Genomic DNA, 18112 nt, shown 5'->3' with positions numbered 1-18112 from the left:
CTTTGATTTATTTTACATTGTAAAAAGAGGGAACAAGATTACAAATTAGTTTCACATCATTCAAATTTATTTATTTACCCCCTGTACTAGATGGTTGTAACAATTCAACTCTACGATTGTGAAGTTCAGCTTTAAACCCTGATAGGGTATAAATCGTCATTATTCTCGTGCTTTTATTATCAATTGTTTTTGGCGTATCCGATCTTGCACTCAGTTGGAGACACGTTTGTACTTGCCCCCGAAATTTGTACTTATTTTTGCTTTACAAACTGATATCGTGCGTTGCTAATAAGGAGTTACATGGCTTTTCTCTGATAAAAAACAGCATTTTTTCAACAATTTTTTCTCATATAAGAAATGAAATATTTTATTAGCTTTTTCATTGTTACAAATATACACTATTAGCAAAGAAATTCTGAAATTTTTGTAAACAAATATTTTATACTCATCCAATGCGACGCCATTTCCAAGGCAACTCTTTATAGGATCATCTAAATTGAAAACATACGTGTTTTAGTAAAAACCTTAGCTTAGAACTTGGACGAAGGAAAAAAATTAAAATTGGATTTTTGGCAAACATTTTTACAAAAAATAAAATTGCAGTGAAAATTTCTCCACATTTTTTTATTGCAAATAGTTGTAATCGAAATACAAATCCTTCTCCAAGTCTTTAAAAATTGTATCTTAAAGACCTGTGTAAAATTTCATGAAGATCTGTTGAGTGGTTCTCAAGAAATCTTGTCAAACGACTTCAAAAAGACAGTTTCGAGCGCACAAGCTATCAAGACTGTATCCCCAAAACTATTACTCGGATCAACCGGAAAATTTAGAACAATATTCTAAGAGGTGTTAATAAGACAATAAATTTGATTTCTTCAAACCCGTAAACCCACGTAACCCCATAATGCTAGCTATGCCCGCTAGAAAGCTTCAATAAAAGTAAAAAGGTATTTCGAAAATTAGTGTCGATTCAAAATATACTTATATATATTTATATAAGTACTTCCATAATAATGGTTGCATTTGAAACCATACTCATATCTTTCCAAATTTCAAAATTGTTTTAAACTTTTTCAAATTTATTTTGTTTACTTACATATTTAATTCATGTTGTCATGTTTTGATATTGTAAATGAAATAAATCACAAATTAAATCATATTATACCGCAAATTAAATATCTTATACAATAAATAAACTTATAATAATTTTTTGTTATTTTTTAGGTCGGCAAACACACTTGTTAAAAAAGAGAACATATGAATATTTTTCTTAAATGGTAAGTGCTTAAATTTGTTGTTATTATTTTTTACTTATTAATGAATATCTTAAATGACTTCTACCAAAAAAACGTCTATCGGGTAATAATGTTTTGTGACTTTGTTCATAATTTTAAAACTCTTAATTTATCCCACCCCCCAAACATTTCTGATAACGTTTTCTCCAAGCCTCGAAATGGTTGTTAAAGTGCATTTCCGGAATAGCTTTCAATACGCGTAGCGATCCACGTTTAATGTCTTCAATTGACTCAAAACGGTTTTCCCGCAGTCGTTTGAGTTTGTCGAAGGGCCAGAAGTCTCATGGAGTTAAATCAGGCGAATACTGTGGTTGCAGTATGGTGTTAGTTGAAAATTTAGCGAAAAACTCTTGAAGAATCAATGCAGTATGCGACGGTGCATTATCGTGGTGCAAGAATCAAGAATTGTCGAACCGTAAATGCGTCCAACGTTTCCAACGATGGCAGTTACATTTCTCACTGTTAATCGTCTAATCTCAAGCACTAATTCATTTTTCTTATTGACGTGTTGATCATCAGTTAATGTTGGCTGTCTTGGACTGAACCACGTCAACACGCTCTCGACCCTCTTTGAATAATTTGTACCAATTAAAAACTCTTATTCGCGACACATTCCCACGACAGTTCGGTCTACGTAACTGAAAGGGATCCGGATTTTTATTCGGTCAAGAACTGTCTATTCGGTAGAATTCTGCCGCTACAACATCGTCCACTTGCTCTCGACAAACCATTATCACCGAAGGCCTCTTTTCACATTCTGAAAGTTTCGGCGCCAGAAATTTTATTCCGCACCTAAAAATTAATGGAACTTCTTTGTTGCATAATTTCACTCATCATAAAAATAGCCAAAAGCGCTTTATGTATTTCAGAAAGACAAGATATACTAAGCACCAACAATTATTTTGATATGACATTTGGCAAAGATGTCACTGACAGCCATACCAACTAAGAAAAAAAAATTTCGACGAATGGATTTTGCCGTGAAATTTAAATTAATAAGTCTTACTATATTTTGCCCACAACATTCAGATTTATTTACTTTGATTATTTTATAAATTACAAACAACATTATGGTGAATAGTCTGACATGTGTGAAAATTATAAGGAATATGTGATTTTAAGGAATTCAGCAAGAGAATTGTTTTTTATTTTTTTCCATCGATTTTTAAAGTGTCAAAATTACATCAATTTTTAGTTTGTATTTTAATTTTTTTTAAAAACGTTTCTAATTGATTAGTTGGGAAAAATTTAACTCCAGAAAATAGCTGTTCTTTGAATACTTTATGAAAACGTGATTTTCTGCGTTTCAACATTGTGAATCATTGCGAGGTATGTATCATGTCAAATGATATATTAGTATGTTAATATTTAACCAAAATTTAACCGCAAATATTTACAAGTTATTGCGAATCTACTTAATACATATATCGATTTTCAATTTCAATACACATCATATTTTATTAAATTTTATTTATTTTTACACAAATTGGAGCACTGATGCCAATTCCTATAATCCGTACTTCTCAAAATTCTCAAAAAGTCAGGACAAAGTATCATGATATTACTAGCCATACGAAATTCGAAATACTGAGCCATGACTACATAGTAGTTCGGAAACTATATGCTAGTTGCCTTATAATAGGTTGTCAAAAAGTCTTGCGGTATTTTCGCTAGTTGGCGCTGAAAGCGCGTAGTTCTAGTTTTATTCGTCGCATCGGGTCATGTCATGTCATGTCGTTCGTGAGTTATAGCGTCGCAAACATGGAGCAAAATAAAGAGAAAATACGGCATATTTTACAGTACTACTACTATAAAAGGCAAAAATACATCTCAAGCCGCCAATAAAATTTGTGCAGTTTACGGTGCCGATACAGTTTCCATTTCCACCGCACAACGATGGTTTCAACGTTTTCGTTCTGGTGCAGAGGTGGTCGAAGATGCGCCACGCTCCGGAAGGCCTGTCGTCGAAAATTGCGATGAAATCGCTGATATGGTCGAAAGAGACCGGCATAGTATCAGCCGTAGCATCGATCAAGAGCTGGGCATGAGTCATCAAAAATTCATTTCAATTTCAATAAAAAAAAATCAATAAAAATACCGCAAGACTTTTTTGACAACCCATTATAATAAGTGTTTCAGTTTTCTGTTGTTTTTCTCCACCCACATATCTCTTTTAATTGACAAATAAAAAGAAGCTTTGACAAAATAACAAATTGGCGCACCCGGCAAGTGTTTGCTCATCGACATACATACTTCACTTTACCAGTCCATAGTGAGACATTTTATATGTGTAAGCGTAACTCCCAGAATATCTCTTATGTAGAATTATATCAAAAATATGACTAAAACACTTCAATTTGGTACATTTTACGGCTGCTCAATGTTATAATTGAGTCGATTGCTACTTAAGTCCATCAAAAAGTACGTTCACATTAAATATAGGTCAACAGCCACCACTACATATGCGCAAAGTACATTGTTTCACAAGCGATAGAATTAAATAAAATTCCATACATTAGTACATATGTACATATATGTATGTATATGCTATCTTTATATAGGGAAACTTGGAGTGACCATCAAACAGTGGCCATTTTTTGACAGCTTTTTCTCATCAATTAGAGTCATGCCTTAATGCGCGCTCGGCATTTGTATGTAAAAAGTTCGAGACAAGAGGCTATTTGAGTACCAAAACTATCGACAAAGAACATGAATTGCAAAAAATAAATAAAAGAGCATTTTTTATTGAAATTCTATAAATTACGGTAACCTTTCTGTTCGATTCTCACTTGGAAACGAGTATTAAAGGTGAATGGAACCACAAACAGTGGCAATTAATTAACATTTTCAGTACAAAATTTTGAGAGCAAAATGTTTAAAAGACATTGTGTATTGCTTTTTTTGGCGATTAGTGTGTTAATTTGCCTGACAGATGGTAAGAAATTAAAATAAAAAAATTATCAAGCAAAATCGAAAATATCAACTTTTACAGTAAACGCTGCGGCTGTATCGCACATTGCCTTCATGAAGGATGCCAATTTCAAACCAAAGTGTCCTTTAACTGCGCAAACAGAACCGTTACAAAAACCCCTGGTATTACTGCGCTTGTCACAATCCTCGCTGGATGCCACAAATGCGGAATTAGCGGAGAAAGAAGCGGACATGGATGTGAGCGAAGAAATCGATGATGAAATTGAACACGAGCATAATCCAAATGGTTACAGACTTGTTGAGCTCAACAAAGCGCAGTTGCAAAAACTTATTGACAGCGGCAAACTGCAGTTGGTGGAGAAGCCGGGTGCAAGCTCAAGCGCGGCAATGATACAGCTGCACAACGAGGATGCGGACGATTGGGTGGCTGACGATGAACGCTCGAAAAAGCGGCCCTGGCGTAAAATCCAACGTATTATACGTCGGCAGCTGGTTAAGAAACCCAAGCGATATTTCAAAAAAATTGCCCATCAAATTGGTTGAGAGCATGTGACATCAAGTGCATATTTTAGTGCAATTAAATGATGCAGAATTTTATAGAAAATAAACCGAAATTGACTTTTAAACTTGTTTCTTTATTTTTCGTCCTATAAACTCGCTTGTTAGACCAGAGTAGTAAATTTTGAAAAGCAAAAAAACATTATAGTAAGGGAAAAAAGTAAAGTGGAACCCATTGGTAACGAAATATAAAATAACAAAAATGAAAGGAAACATAATTTACGGTCGATCTGAGGTTATGAAGAGGGAGAAGAGGAGCGTGTTTGGGTTAGTTTAAGAGTTGAAGATGGTTTAAGCTCATTTCCAACAAATTATGAGTCTTGTAGACCCTTCTATGATAGAGTTCTAGGTGATAAAAATATTTAAGTCTTTGTTATTAAAACATTGTTCACATAACCCTAAACTTTATATAAAAAAAATAATTTTTTTTTTTAATTGAATTAATAATTAATTAAATTAAAATTTAATTTAATTTTTAATTAAGAACCCTCACTTCAAAAATCAGATTAAAAAGTCAGTAGACTTAAGGTTTTCAGAAATCTTCTTTCTTATATACATAAATTATATAAGTATATTGGATAGTCGAAAAAGACTCTTCGTATTTCTATTCAAACTTCAACTTATTTTTATATTTATACTAATAAATAAATAAACAAATATATACCATTTTGGTCCACCACTTTTTGCCATTTTTCCGCTAGAAGAATTATTCCATCAGTATAAAACTTTCATCAGTGTAAATCGAAATTTCGAAATTTCCAGAACGGAAGCGAGCGAACCATAGTTGTGCTACATGAACTTATACAGCATCGTCTCCTTAAACTTCACAAATTTCATTGGTGGCTTGCGTGGCATTCTTCATTTTTTTTTAACAAAAATTTCAGAATATAGGGTATTTCTTAATTATTTTCACTCTTTTTTTAACACCTGTAAATTTTTTTCAACTTCTCCGAATTTAATTTTTTTTTATTAAGTAAAGCTTAAAATCTCACCTTTCCAACACTGTATGGTATCACACAATGTGATTAGTGGCTCTGGAGATATACGACTGCAACGACATCTATTGACAAAATACGACAAAACTTTTTCGACTACCCAATATTTCATTCTGCTGTCCTCTGCTTCTTTTTTTACCATAGGTATACCAAGATCTTTATGGATATTTTCGTTACGCATGTACCATGGTGAACACGTGATTGTTCTAAGCATTTACAGTTGGAACCTTTGTATTATATCAATATTAGTTGCACAGGCTATACCCTGCAGTTGAATGCCATACATCCAAATCGGCTTTATGACCGCATTATATAAAAGCACTTTATTGTCTAGGCTAAGTTTAGAGTTTTTATTTAAATGCCAATTTAAATTTGCAGCTCTTATCTTCATGCAAGTTATTTTGCTAGATACATATATGCTTTCTCCACGTAAGTCTTCTATCTAGGTGAATACCAAGATAAGTTACTTCATTCGCTTGGGGTACCAAAATATTGTTCATTTTTACTGCCGAATACATTTTTGGTCTTAGCGAAAACGTAAAATGCTTACACTTTTGTTCGTTCACAGTTATGCGCCAGTTGGCTAGCCTTTCTTTGACAGAACTTAAGTGCTCCGCTAATATTCTTGATTCTTATTACGGCTCACTAAAGCTGTGTCATCCGCTAAAGTTAAAGTCAATACATTATCAGCTGTTGGAAGATCTGCTGTGTATATGATGTATAGAATTGGGCTATAAACACTGCCCTGTGGTACACCAGCCCTTATATGTCGTTCATCTGTTTTGAAATCTCCTACTTTAACCATAAATTGTCTATTATTTATGTATATAAGACTCCAATGTTTTTCTTCTTCTTCTGAATTGGCGTAGACACCGCTTACGCGATTATAGCCGAGTTAACAACAGCGCCCCAGTCGTTTCTTCTTTTCGCTACGTGGCGCCAATTGGATATTCCAAGCGAAGTCAGGTCCTTCTCCACTTGGTCCTTCCAACGGAGTGGAGGTCTTCCTCTTCCTCTGCTTCCCCCGGCGGGTACTGCGTCGAATACTTTTAGAGCTGGAGTGTTTTCGTCCATCCGGACAACATGACCTAGCCAGCGTAGCCGCTGCCTTTTAATTCGAACTATGTCAATGTCGTCGTATATCTCGTACAGCTCATCGTTCCATCGAATGCGATATTCGCCGTGGCCAATGCGCAAAGGACCATAAATCTTTCGCAGAACCTTTCTCTCGAAAACTCGTAACGTCGACTCATTGGTTGTTGTCATCGCCCAAGCCTCTGCACCATACAGCAGGACGGGAATTATGAGCGACTTATAGAGTTTAGCTTTTTTTCGTCGAGAGAGGACTTTACTTTTCAATTGCCTACTCAGTCCGAAGTAGCTGTCCTGTTGGCAAGAGCAATCCTGCGTTGGATTTCCAGGCTGACATTATTGGTGGTGTTAATGCTGGTTCCTAAATAGACGAAATTATCTACAACTTCAAAGTTATGACTGTCAACAGGGACGTGAGAGCCAAGTCGCGAGTGCGACGACTGTTTGTTTGATGACAGGAGATATTTCGTTTTGCCCTCGTTCACTGCTAGACCCATTTTCTGTGCTTCCTTGTCCAGCCTAAAGAAAGCAGAACTAACGGCGCGGGTGTTGAGGCCGATGATATCAATACCTTCTCTATTTATTTCTGCAGCTCGAACTAATTTCTCCAGAAGCAGGTTGTAAAAGTCACACGATAGGGAATCGCCTTGTCTGAAACCTCGTTTGGTATCGAATGGCTCGGAGAGGTCCTTCCCGATCCTGACGGAGCTTTTCGTATTGTTCAACGTCAGTTTACACAGCCGTATTAGTTTTGCGGGGATACCAAATTCAGACATCGCGGCATAAAGGCAGCTCCTTTTCGTGCTGTCGAAAGCAGCTTTGAAATCGACGAAGAGGTGGTGTGTGTCGATTCTCCTTTCACGGGTCTTTTCCAAGACTTGGCGCATGGTGAATATCTGGTCGGTTGTTGATTTTCCAGGTCTGAAGCCACACTGATAAGGTCCAATCAGTTTGTTGACGGTGGGCTTTAATCTTTCACACAATACGCTCGATAGAACCTTATATGCGATGTTGAGGAGGCTAATCCCACGGTAGTTGGCGCAGATTGGGGCTTCCTTTTTTTGTGGATTGGGCATAGCACACTTAAATTCCAATCGTTGGGCATGCTTTCGTCCGACCATATTTTACAAAGAAGCTGATGCATGCTCCTTATCAGTTCTTCGCCGCCGTGTTTGAGTAGCTCGGCTGGCAATTCGTCGGCCCCGGCCGCTTTGTTGTTCTTCAGTCGGGCAATTGCTATTCGAACTTCTTCGTGGTCGGGCAATGGAACGTCTGCTCCATCGTTATCGAGTGGGGAATCGGGTTCGCCTTCTCCTGGCGTTGTGCGTTCACTGCCATTCAGCAGGCTGGAGAAGTGTTCCCTCCAATGTTTTTTACAATTCTAAAAGTAAAATGTTTTTAATCTTATATAAAAAGATGGCACTATTTTCAAGATCTATCTCGAACTATTGCTGAACAGTACTCTATGTACTCGAATGCTTTCATGATTTCGTTAGTAATTATATTTACATGCTTTACAGTGCCATGTTTAGCACGAAAACCGAATTGGTGCGTTGGTATTATATTATTTTCGTTAAGGAAAAGAGACATCTTTGATAGTAAGACTTTTTCAAATATTTTATATAGACAGGGTAGGATACTGATTGGTCGGTATGAAAACGACTGTGTTAATTCCTTTCCAGATTTATCTATTAGAATAATCGCCGACTTTTTCAATGAAATTGAATAGTATCTAAAACTCAGAATTCCATTGAAGAGCAAAGAGAGCACTTCTACAGCCATATTTGGTAACTCAATTCGCATTTTTAGGGTAATATTATCCTGTCCCGGCGATTTTTTTGGATTAAGTTCTTTTATGATTCTAATAGTTTCGTAAGGTGAAATCTTAAAAGACTTGAGTGACTCATTAGCTGTGTTGGGTAAGATTGACATACCTTTTCTAGGTAATTTGCAAACCAATTAGTTTTTTCCTCGTAACTTCTGGCCCAATTTCCACCCAAGTCTCGTATAGGCATGTTGGAGTTGACTCTGGTGGCTTCATGTACTTTTGGGCTTTCTAAATGGAATTTTGCTTGCTTCAATTTGGACACAGCTTCTTTATTTACGTTTCTGTGTTGAATACATAAGTATTTGACAATCAAAATATGTTGGAAAATATAAGTCCGGATACTAATTTGCTTAAGATATTGTATTTTTTTTCGAATCAGAGTTGTCACAAAAGATATGAGATATTTATATTCATTAATATTTGAATGGTTTCTTCAAGAAGTAGAAGAGCATAATTGGACTTCGATGAACTGTCAATCTGTGTAAAGAAGCTGAATTTCACACAAATCCCCCAAATGTTTTCCAAGATCTCGAATTTTTCCCAGAGATGGGTGTTACCGTTATCGTTGTGCAAACTGTGAACATATTTTCACGAGAACCTCTTGTGATTCCAGTGGTTGCGGTTAAAGTTTTCTGAGTTTTCATATACAAAGTAATCAAAATTTTAGTAGGTCCGAACCTTACCCTTATACGAGGTTTGGGTGATTATTATCCTTTTCCTTACATAACATTCTTACAACCATTAGCTTTCCATACAGATATATATCTATTATCCTCGTTGGTGTTGTAATCACAAGCAAAACTTGCAACTAAATTACAGCGCTTGGAATTGGCTAATAAAATTATTGTATTATTATATTTCATTGCATACTTTTGGGCATTTGGGTATTAATTCATGTATGTATACTCTTTAACTAAACTCAAATATTTGAGTACGTTGAGTGAAAAGCTATACTGAGTCAGAGAACTTAAAAGTATAGAGAAGGTGCAAATCGAAATCTGTATGACGGTTCGATTGCGCGGCTAACAGAGCTGATAGAATCAGATGGAGGAATTCGCCGAGCTCTGGCTATTTAGCAGAATTGAGCACTTTCAGTGGCAGAAATATATGTAAAATGACTGAGAATAAATAAAGAGAATTGCTTTGTAGAAAAATATACAAAATATATAAAGACACACAGAGAATGTAAAAAAGCACTCTCTGAGTGACATATGTATGCATGCTTATATTGAATTATATGAACCATTGTCACATATGCGTGATTACTTTGTGTTATAAGAACCATTGTTTTCTGAAAAATGGTAAACATTTTATGCGATAAAATTAAATAAAAAATAATTTTAAATAAATTATTATTTCAAAAATTATATTAACTTCGACTATTAAAAAATGAACTCATATGTGCTCATATAAGCACTTCCATTCATTTCTTTCATTTCTTCAAAAAAAATAATGACCTTCATGAAATATGCATCTTCGCATTATTTCGTTATCATTTCCATATTTGCACCAATAGAATTTCTGTGACACATGCATATGTACATATATTATTTCTTTGGCACAGTTGTCTGTATGTTTACGAAAGCAAATGCGAGCCATATAAATATGTACATACATACATTCATAATAACAAGTGTCGCACGCTTCTTTCGCATCTCCGTTGTCACGGTCAACCAATGGCCGAAACTTGCGTTTTGTCAAAGAGTCAAGTGCTGAACACATTGAGCGCGACAGACTGCAAGCGGCATCTGTAAAATACACACGTTCTTATGGACACAGTTATGTAGTTGTGCAGCTGGCTCAATAACTGTGTCCCTAAGAACGTGTGTATTCTAATATATTCGTTTGCAGTCGGTCGCGCTCATTGTGTTGAGTACTTCTATGTGTCGAAACGCTGACGCGACGGTAAAGCGCCACAACATTGTGTTGTTGGTGGAAAATCCGAGCTGTGCCGAAAGAAACTAACAAACGATCGCCGGTTGTTACCGCTTCCCTTGCTGCTCGAACAGCGTCGCCTACAAACCAGCGTAAATATGTATGAAGATGTATGCGCGTGCATACATATCGACGTAGATTTTTGCGAGTCACGGAAAAATATTTTAGACAAATATTGTAAATCGACAACGGCTACGTTGCCACTTTTGTCACTTCTTTCTGTGAAGAAGCACCAGAAAGTTGTTCAATTTATGATTTTTAGCTTTTGCCATCGTCGCGAAAAGTCGCTTGTTGGCAAAGGCATGCTCGGGGAGATGTTACGGCGTCTGTTTTTATGAATGAAGCGAGGTCGCTTGTGGCATATGCGCCTGCGTTTATGAATGAAATCGTTTTTGTTGTAAAATTTACTACATTTGGGCTTCGCCAATTTGGCAGCCATATTGACTTGTGGTGCTTTTGCTATTTAGACAATTGTTGTTTTTGTAGAACAATGCTTCAATTTTTTGTTGGTGACATATTCACATGTGTACGCATATGTATGTTTGTATGCTTGTGCATTATTTGTTCGGCAATGTATGCAAATATATGTACATATATGTAAGTATATATGAATGTATGAGCATGCAGATCAATGCGCGCGCATGTAATACATTATATTGATAAGTGATAACATCATGATTCGAATTTCTGAATGCACACATGCGTATACATAATAAGATTATGATATGAGCATGTGCAGAGACATAAGATTAATATGATAGAAGATGTACATACATGCATATATACATACATACATATGTATAAGTATATTGTTGTGATTAATTTAATTTCTATTAGTAGGAAATATATAATATAAATATATATTAGAATAGTATATTATATAAAAATCAAAGAAAATTATTAAATATGCAAGTCCAAATTGACGATAAATATTACTATGCATGCATTCGTACAAAATATACTCATATCATAATTATGTTTACATGTCAATATTGAATTGCCGACGGCAAAACGCAAAAGCATACATACATACATATGCGTACACATGTGAATATGTCACCAACAAAAAATTGAAGCATTGTTCTACAAAAACAACAATTGTCTAAATAGCAAAAGCACCACAAGTCAATATGGCTGCCAAATTGGCGAAGCCCAAATGTAGTAAATTTTACAACAAAAACGATTTCATTCATAAACGCAGGCGCATATGCCACAAGCGACCTCGCTTCATTCATAAAAACAGACGCCGTAACATCTCCCCGAGCATGCCTTTGCCAACAAGCGACTTTTCGCGACGATGGCAAAAGCTAAAAATCATAAATTGAACAACTTTCTGGTGCTTCTTCACAGAAAGAAGTGACAAAAGTGGCAACGTAGCCGTTGTCGATTTACAATATTTGTCTAAAATATTTTTCCGTGACTCGCAAAAATCTACGTCGATATGTATGCACGCGCATACATCTTCATACATATTTACGCTGGTTTGTAGGCGACGCTGTTCGAGCAGCAAGGGAAGCGGTAACAATCGGCGATCGTTTGTTAGTTTCTTTCGGCACAGCTCGGATTTTCTACCAACAACACAAAGTTGTGGCGCTTTACCGTCGCGTCAGCGTTTCGACACATAGAAGTACTCAACACAATGAGCGCGACCGACTGCAAACGAATATATTAGAATACACACGTTCTTAGGGACACAGTTATTGAGCCAGCTGCACAACTACATAACTGTGTCCATAAGAACGTGTGTATTTTACAGATGCCGCTTGCAGTCTGTCGCGCTCAATGTGTTGAGCACTTGTCTCTTTGACAAAACGCAAGTTTCGGCCATTGGTTGACCGTGACAACGGAGATGCGAAAGAAGCGTGCGACACTTGTTATTATGAATGTATGTATGTACATATTTATATGGCTCGCATTTGCTTTCGTAAACATACAGACAACTGTGCCAAAGAAATAATATATGTACATATGCATGTGCCATAGAAATTCTATTGGTGCAAATATGGAAATGATAACGAAATAATGCGAATATGTATATTTCATGAAGGTCATTATTTTTTTTTAAGAAATGAAAGGAATGAATGGAAGTGTTTATATGAGAATATTTAAGTTCATTTTGTAATAGACGAAATTAATATAATTTTTGAAATAATAATTTATTTAAAATTATTTTTTATTTAATTTTATCGCATAAAATGTTTACCATTTTTCGGAAAACAATGGTTCTTATAACACAAAGTAATCACGCATATGTATGTGACAATGTTCATATAATACAATATAAGCATGCATATGTCACTCAGGGAATGCTTTTTTACATTCTCTGTGTGTCTTTATATATTTTGTATATTTTTCTACAAAGCAATTCTCTTTATTTATTCTCAGTCATTTTACATATATTTCTGCCACTGAAAGTGCTCAATTCTGCTAAATAGCCAGAGCTCGGCGAATTCCTCCATCTGATTCTATCAGCTCTGTTAGCCGCGCAATCGAACCGTCATACAGATTTCGATTTGCACCTTCTCTATACTTTTAAGTTCTCTCAGCGATCACTCAGTTGCTAATAAACCTCCTACTAATTTGCTCGGCACTCGTGCGTACCGGATTCGATCGTTTGTTTGTTGATTTGCTCGTCGCGTGTTTTGTTTGAGTTCTTGTCGCCGAATTTTGAGCTTTGTACCGCCATTAGTACGCGTCAAGACTTGTTTGTTTGTTTGTGTGATTAATTTTTAAAACAATATCGGCCTTTGAATATTGTTGTTGTTGTGTGTCAGACGATAATTTTTATCGCTTTGTTTTTGGCAAAGATTTTGGCATTTATTTACATTTTATAATATAATATTCGTGGCAGTTAAGTGGGAGTGTTCGCAAATTATACACACACACACACCACACATAAGTAAACGCTGAATCTGTTTGATATTCTTACTTTTGTTTACGAGCGCGATCAGCTGTGAATAGTTTTCGGACTTCATCATGGTACTGCTGGGAAAATTAGCGATTGTTACTGGTGAGCTTTGAAAATGGATAAGGAAAATAATTATTTTTCTTATCGAATTCCTCTTGTATGCAACTAGCCACATGTGTGTGTAATATATTGTTGTTTCTTTTGTTTTGTTTCATTACTTTTAATACAATTCACGCTAAATTATGCCGGCACATGTGTTACATGCCGCTTTATTGCCATATATCAAACTTAATCACGCACACACACACGCGCCATGTAATTATCTGTAGGCGCTGGTTCTGGCATCGGGCGCGCCACCTGTCGCGTGCTAGCAAGAGATGGTGCTCGAGTGATCGCAGCTGATCGCAATTTGAGAGCCGCTGAGCAAACAGCCAAAGACATTGGCATTGGTGAGTATTTACCTCAGCCTGCATGTATGCAATGCTTTTTGTATTTGATTCCTATGCTTACAGATCATGTTGTTGCGGTGGAGTTGGATGTGGCCTCATTGGAGAGTGTGACTAAGGCTGTTGCTGCGTCCATTGCGCAATTCAAGCAACCACCTTCGATTGTCGTCAACTCCGCCGGCATTACACGTGATGGCTACCTACTCAAGCTGACCGAGAAAGACTACGATGATGTGTACAAGGTGAATTTGAAGGGCACTTTCTTGATGGCCCAACAATTTGCGCGCGCCATGATTGAGCATCACGTGCGTAACGGCAGCATCATAAATATATCGAGTATTGTGGCACGCATTAGCAATCCCGGCCAGGCTAATTATGCTGCCACAAAAGCTGGCGTCATCTCACTTACCGAAATTGCGGCGAAGGAATTCGGAAAGTTCGGCATACGTGTAAATGCGATATTGCCTGGCTTCATTAATACGCCAATGGTTGAGGTAGTACCGGATAAGGTTAAGGAGGATATTTTACGCCGCTGTCCAATGGGTCGTCTTGGTCGACCTGAAGAGATTGCCGAAGTCATTGCATTCCTGGCGTCCGAAAAGGCGTCATATGTGAATGGCTCAGCTATCGAGGTAACCGGTGGATTGAAGTAAGCAAAAAGTGATGAAGCTTTCAATGCTTGTTGGAACATTTCGAAACTTAAAAACTTCCCAGTGATAAAGCGTTCTTCAGTAAAGTGCCTAAAGTGATCATTTCATGAGATTTTCGAAATTGATTTACATACAAGAATTGTGCATTTATTGTTCTCTATATTCAGTATCAAAATTTTAAATATATAATGTGTGAATAATTATTTTTTCATTGAAGTTTTATTAAGTTAATTGTTTTTTATACCCTGAACAGGGTATATTAAGTTTGTCACGAAATTTGTAACACCCAGAAGGAAGGGTCGGAGACTCTATAAAGTATATATATAAATAATCAATGTGTCGAGCTGAGTCGATTTAGCCAGGTCCGTCTGTCCGTCTGTCTGTTTGTCTGTCCGTCTGTCTGTATATATACGAAGTAGTCCCTCAGTTTTTAACATATAATTTTTAAATTATGCAAACGTCATTTTCTTTACAAGAAGCTGCTTATTTGTCGGAACTGCCGATATAGGACCACTATAACATATAGCTGCCATACAAACTGAACGATCGGAATCAAGTTCTTGTATGGAAAACTTTCACATTTCACAATGTATTTTCACAAAAGTTGGCACAGGTTCTTTTCTAAAGCAACAATGTAATCTCCGAAGAAATTGTTCAGATCGGTTAACTATAGCATATAGCTTCCATACAAACCGAACGATCGGAATCAAGTTCTTGTATGGAAAACTTTCACATTTCACAATGTATTTTCACAAAAGTTGGCACCGGTTCTTTTCTAAAGCAACAATGTAATCTCCGAAGAAATTGTTCAGATCGGTTAACTATAGCATATAGCTTCCATACAAACCGAACGATCGGAATCAAGGGCTTTTATGGAAAACTTTCGAATTTGACGTGGTATCTTCACAAAATTTGGCAAGGATTACTGCTTAAGGTAACAATATAATCTCCAAAAAAATTGTTCTGAACGGAGTACTATAGCATATAACTTCCATACCTATTGGACAGTTCTCAGTCAGAACACCAACATCAGCGGCGAGATTGATTTTGCTAAGTGCAAAGTAGTTAGGAGGTCTACTTACAGCTCACTTTGGGTCAAAATGATCTTGTAGTCGCACAAGTTCTGGTTGTGGGCCAGCGCCTTCCCAGCTCACAGGAGGTTCATAGGTCTAATGCCAGAGGACATTGCTCAACCGATTCGCTTTTAATCGCTCCTAGCTAGTTCCAGTGGGTCCGCTGTAAATGGGGACCCATACAAGCCTAATATAGAAAAAGTTTGGAGCGGTTTTTAATGAGATCGTGCACTCCTTGACTAGTTTTCAGCACATAGGCAACGAGGTCGAAGCTGGTTAAGCCGTGAATAAACTCACTGTACCTTTATTCTAATCCACTCACAGGTGTTTGAGCAGCAGGAAACAGCAGGTGAATATTCCGCGATGCAGTGATCTAGATTGTAAAATTTGAATGTGTTCTTGTCCATGGCTCCTCATTTACCCAGTTTCCTAAGTATAATAGCAGCATTCGCCTCAAAGTTAAGTATATTGTCGGTGCACTTCCCCATCATGCTCATCATTTATATGTAAATTTTATGGGGTTTCCGAATTTTTCTTCGTGGTGTTACAAACTTCGTGGCAAAGACAGTTTTTTACTTTAATACACTCTACTTTTCAAAGAGTAATCATAAATAAATAAGTAAGGAAGGGCTGAGCTCGGGTATAACCGAACATTTCATAGTCTTGCAACTTGCAAAGATTAAACCAAGGAAGTACCTTCAGGTACATAAGGCTTGTTAGTTATATAGGGCTTAGGGCGAGTTTTCACCCGATTTTATTCACTCTAAGCGCAAAGATGTACAGATATAAGAAACACACACTTTCTCAATTTTACTAATACTCGTACAACTCATATATTGGCCTATATTTGCGGTATAAAGTCACCTGAAAGTTCAAAAATCTTTATATAAGGTATAAGGGGGCTCAAGTAAGTATTAACCGGATTCAACCGATTTTTAATACAGAGAGATATTATTATCAGGAAAGGATTCCCTCCAAATTTCAATTAAATATATCACAAAATTAAAGTTCTTACAGTACTTTTATATGTTGAGTGAGCGGGATCTCATCCCATTTAAACTATTCCCGAACTCCCGAACTGTCGGTTTGGAAATGAAACACGATCTTCACTAATTAAAAAATTTTATAGCTCAAATTGGTTTCTATATAGTGATCTTATCAGTCGAAATTACCCCCTTAAACTAATCTACTAATCCTTTTGCTAATATTTTCAGTCAATATTATAACGAAATTTCTTTTGAAATTTTTCATATTTGGTACTCCTTATATACATATGTACTATACATATGTACAGAACAAGAAGTTTATATGTTATTTGAAATTATCTAAAAACGGAATATTTTCTTCCTCTTGATACTCTGAAAAATAAGTTTCTACCATAGACCGCTCTAAGAAAGGCTAAGTAAGATTCAAAAAGTAGAACTATTTACAATTCTGAACAATTATGAATAGTATTCTCCGAAATCTAAAACATTTCTTTGTAAAAGTTCTTTTTGTATGAAAAATTAACCAATTTTTTCAATCAGGGGGTTGATGGATTTTTGCTTGCGGAATTTCAATTCAATTGGATTTCGACTGTCGTCTGAACAAGATTAAATCAAAATATTTATATGTAGGTTCCAAAAAGATACTTAAAGAATTATTTCGAAAAAGAATGGAAGAACGATACTAAGAAAACAAAATACAATATCATGCCACAGGACCCTTTTCACTGGACTTAGCCATGTCTCCGAAACCTAAGAGATCAATTTATTACTGTGAAGTTGAAGGGTTGAAAAACTATTGACTCAAGTTTTTATTATATGCTCAAAACTACCTCAAAGATGGTTAGTGTTTTTTACAAGTGAAGAGGTACCTTACTATTTGAACACCTAGTAATAACTAAAATGGTGCGTGGTGAATTGGTGGCTTATGATTCATTAAGCGAATATTTATTATTTTTATTTGCTTCATACCTTTTTAATAAATTGAACCTTTGAACGCAAAGTGAGTGATTACTTAGCAGCAAAACAAAACAAAAAAAAAAAACAGAATAACCAAAGTGACAGCTGAGTGGGCCAGCAGAGCTCGCATTTCAGCGTTGATAAAAACGCAAACGCGCACGAGAGCATTGACTCTTTGCCACTGATTAGAAGTCATCAAGGGGAGTTTTTCAGCCCCCGCGGTTGCCGCTAAAATGTTTGTTGAATGCAACTAAAAACTTCTAATAGCAGCCAACACGCGAACTTGAAATTTGCCACCAGCCAGCGGAGCTAACCAGCTGGCAATCAGCTTTATTTGCTTGCATCTGGTGACTGGTGACGCATAACCGGAAGTTTACAGTTTTGTTCACTTGCCCACTGCGCTCTGGTGCTTGACTGCGTGCGAGGGTGCTTACCGCTGACTAAGTGAATTTTTGTTT

General features: G+C 36.4%; 3 protein-coding genes across 3 annotated transcripts in view; all 3 read left to right on the top strand.

Moving 5' to 3' along the window:
• The window catches only part of LOC126758939 (irregular chiasm C-roughest protein), a 724984-nt gene that overhangs the window by 150756 nt on the left and 556116 nt on the right, over positions 1-18112 (top strand). Inside the window, exon 3 of the mRNA XM_050473423.1 lies at positions 1225-1277. The gene's annotated coding sequence lies outside the window, so the exon portion shown is untranslated. The remainder of the gene's footprint in view (positions 1-1224; positions 1278-18112) is intronic.
• LOC126758984 (uncharacterized) lies at positions 4320-4769 on the top strand. Its single transcript, XM_050473501.1, has one exon. It carries the CDS (start codon positions 4320-4322, stop codon positions 4767-4769), a length of 450 nt encoding a protein of 149 aa, XP_050329458.1.
• On the top strand, positions 13203-14841 carry LOC126758975 (estradiol 17-beta-dehydrogenase 8). Its single transcript, XM_050473480.1, has 3 exons — positions 13203-13644; positions 13872-13991; positions 14055-14841. Exons 1-3 carry the CDS (start codon positions 13611-13613, stop codon positions 14639-14641), a joined length of 741 nt encoding a protein of 246 aa, XP_050329437.1. The 5' UTR covers positions 13203-13610; the 3' UTR covers positions 14642-14841.

This window comes from Bactrocera neohumeralis, chromosome 5 (assembly GCF_024586455.1).
Source record: "Bactrocera neohumeralis isolate Rockhampton chromosome 5, APGP_CSIRO_Bneo_wtdbg2-racon-allhic-juicebox.fasta_v2, whole genome shotgun sequence".
Taxonomy (NCBI): Eukaryota; Metazoa; Arthropoda; class Insecta; order Diptera; family Tephritidae; genus Bactrocera; species Bactrocera neohumeralis.
This window is presented reverse-complemented; position numbering and strand designations above follow the sequence as displayed.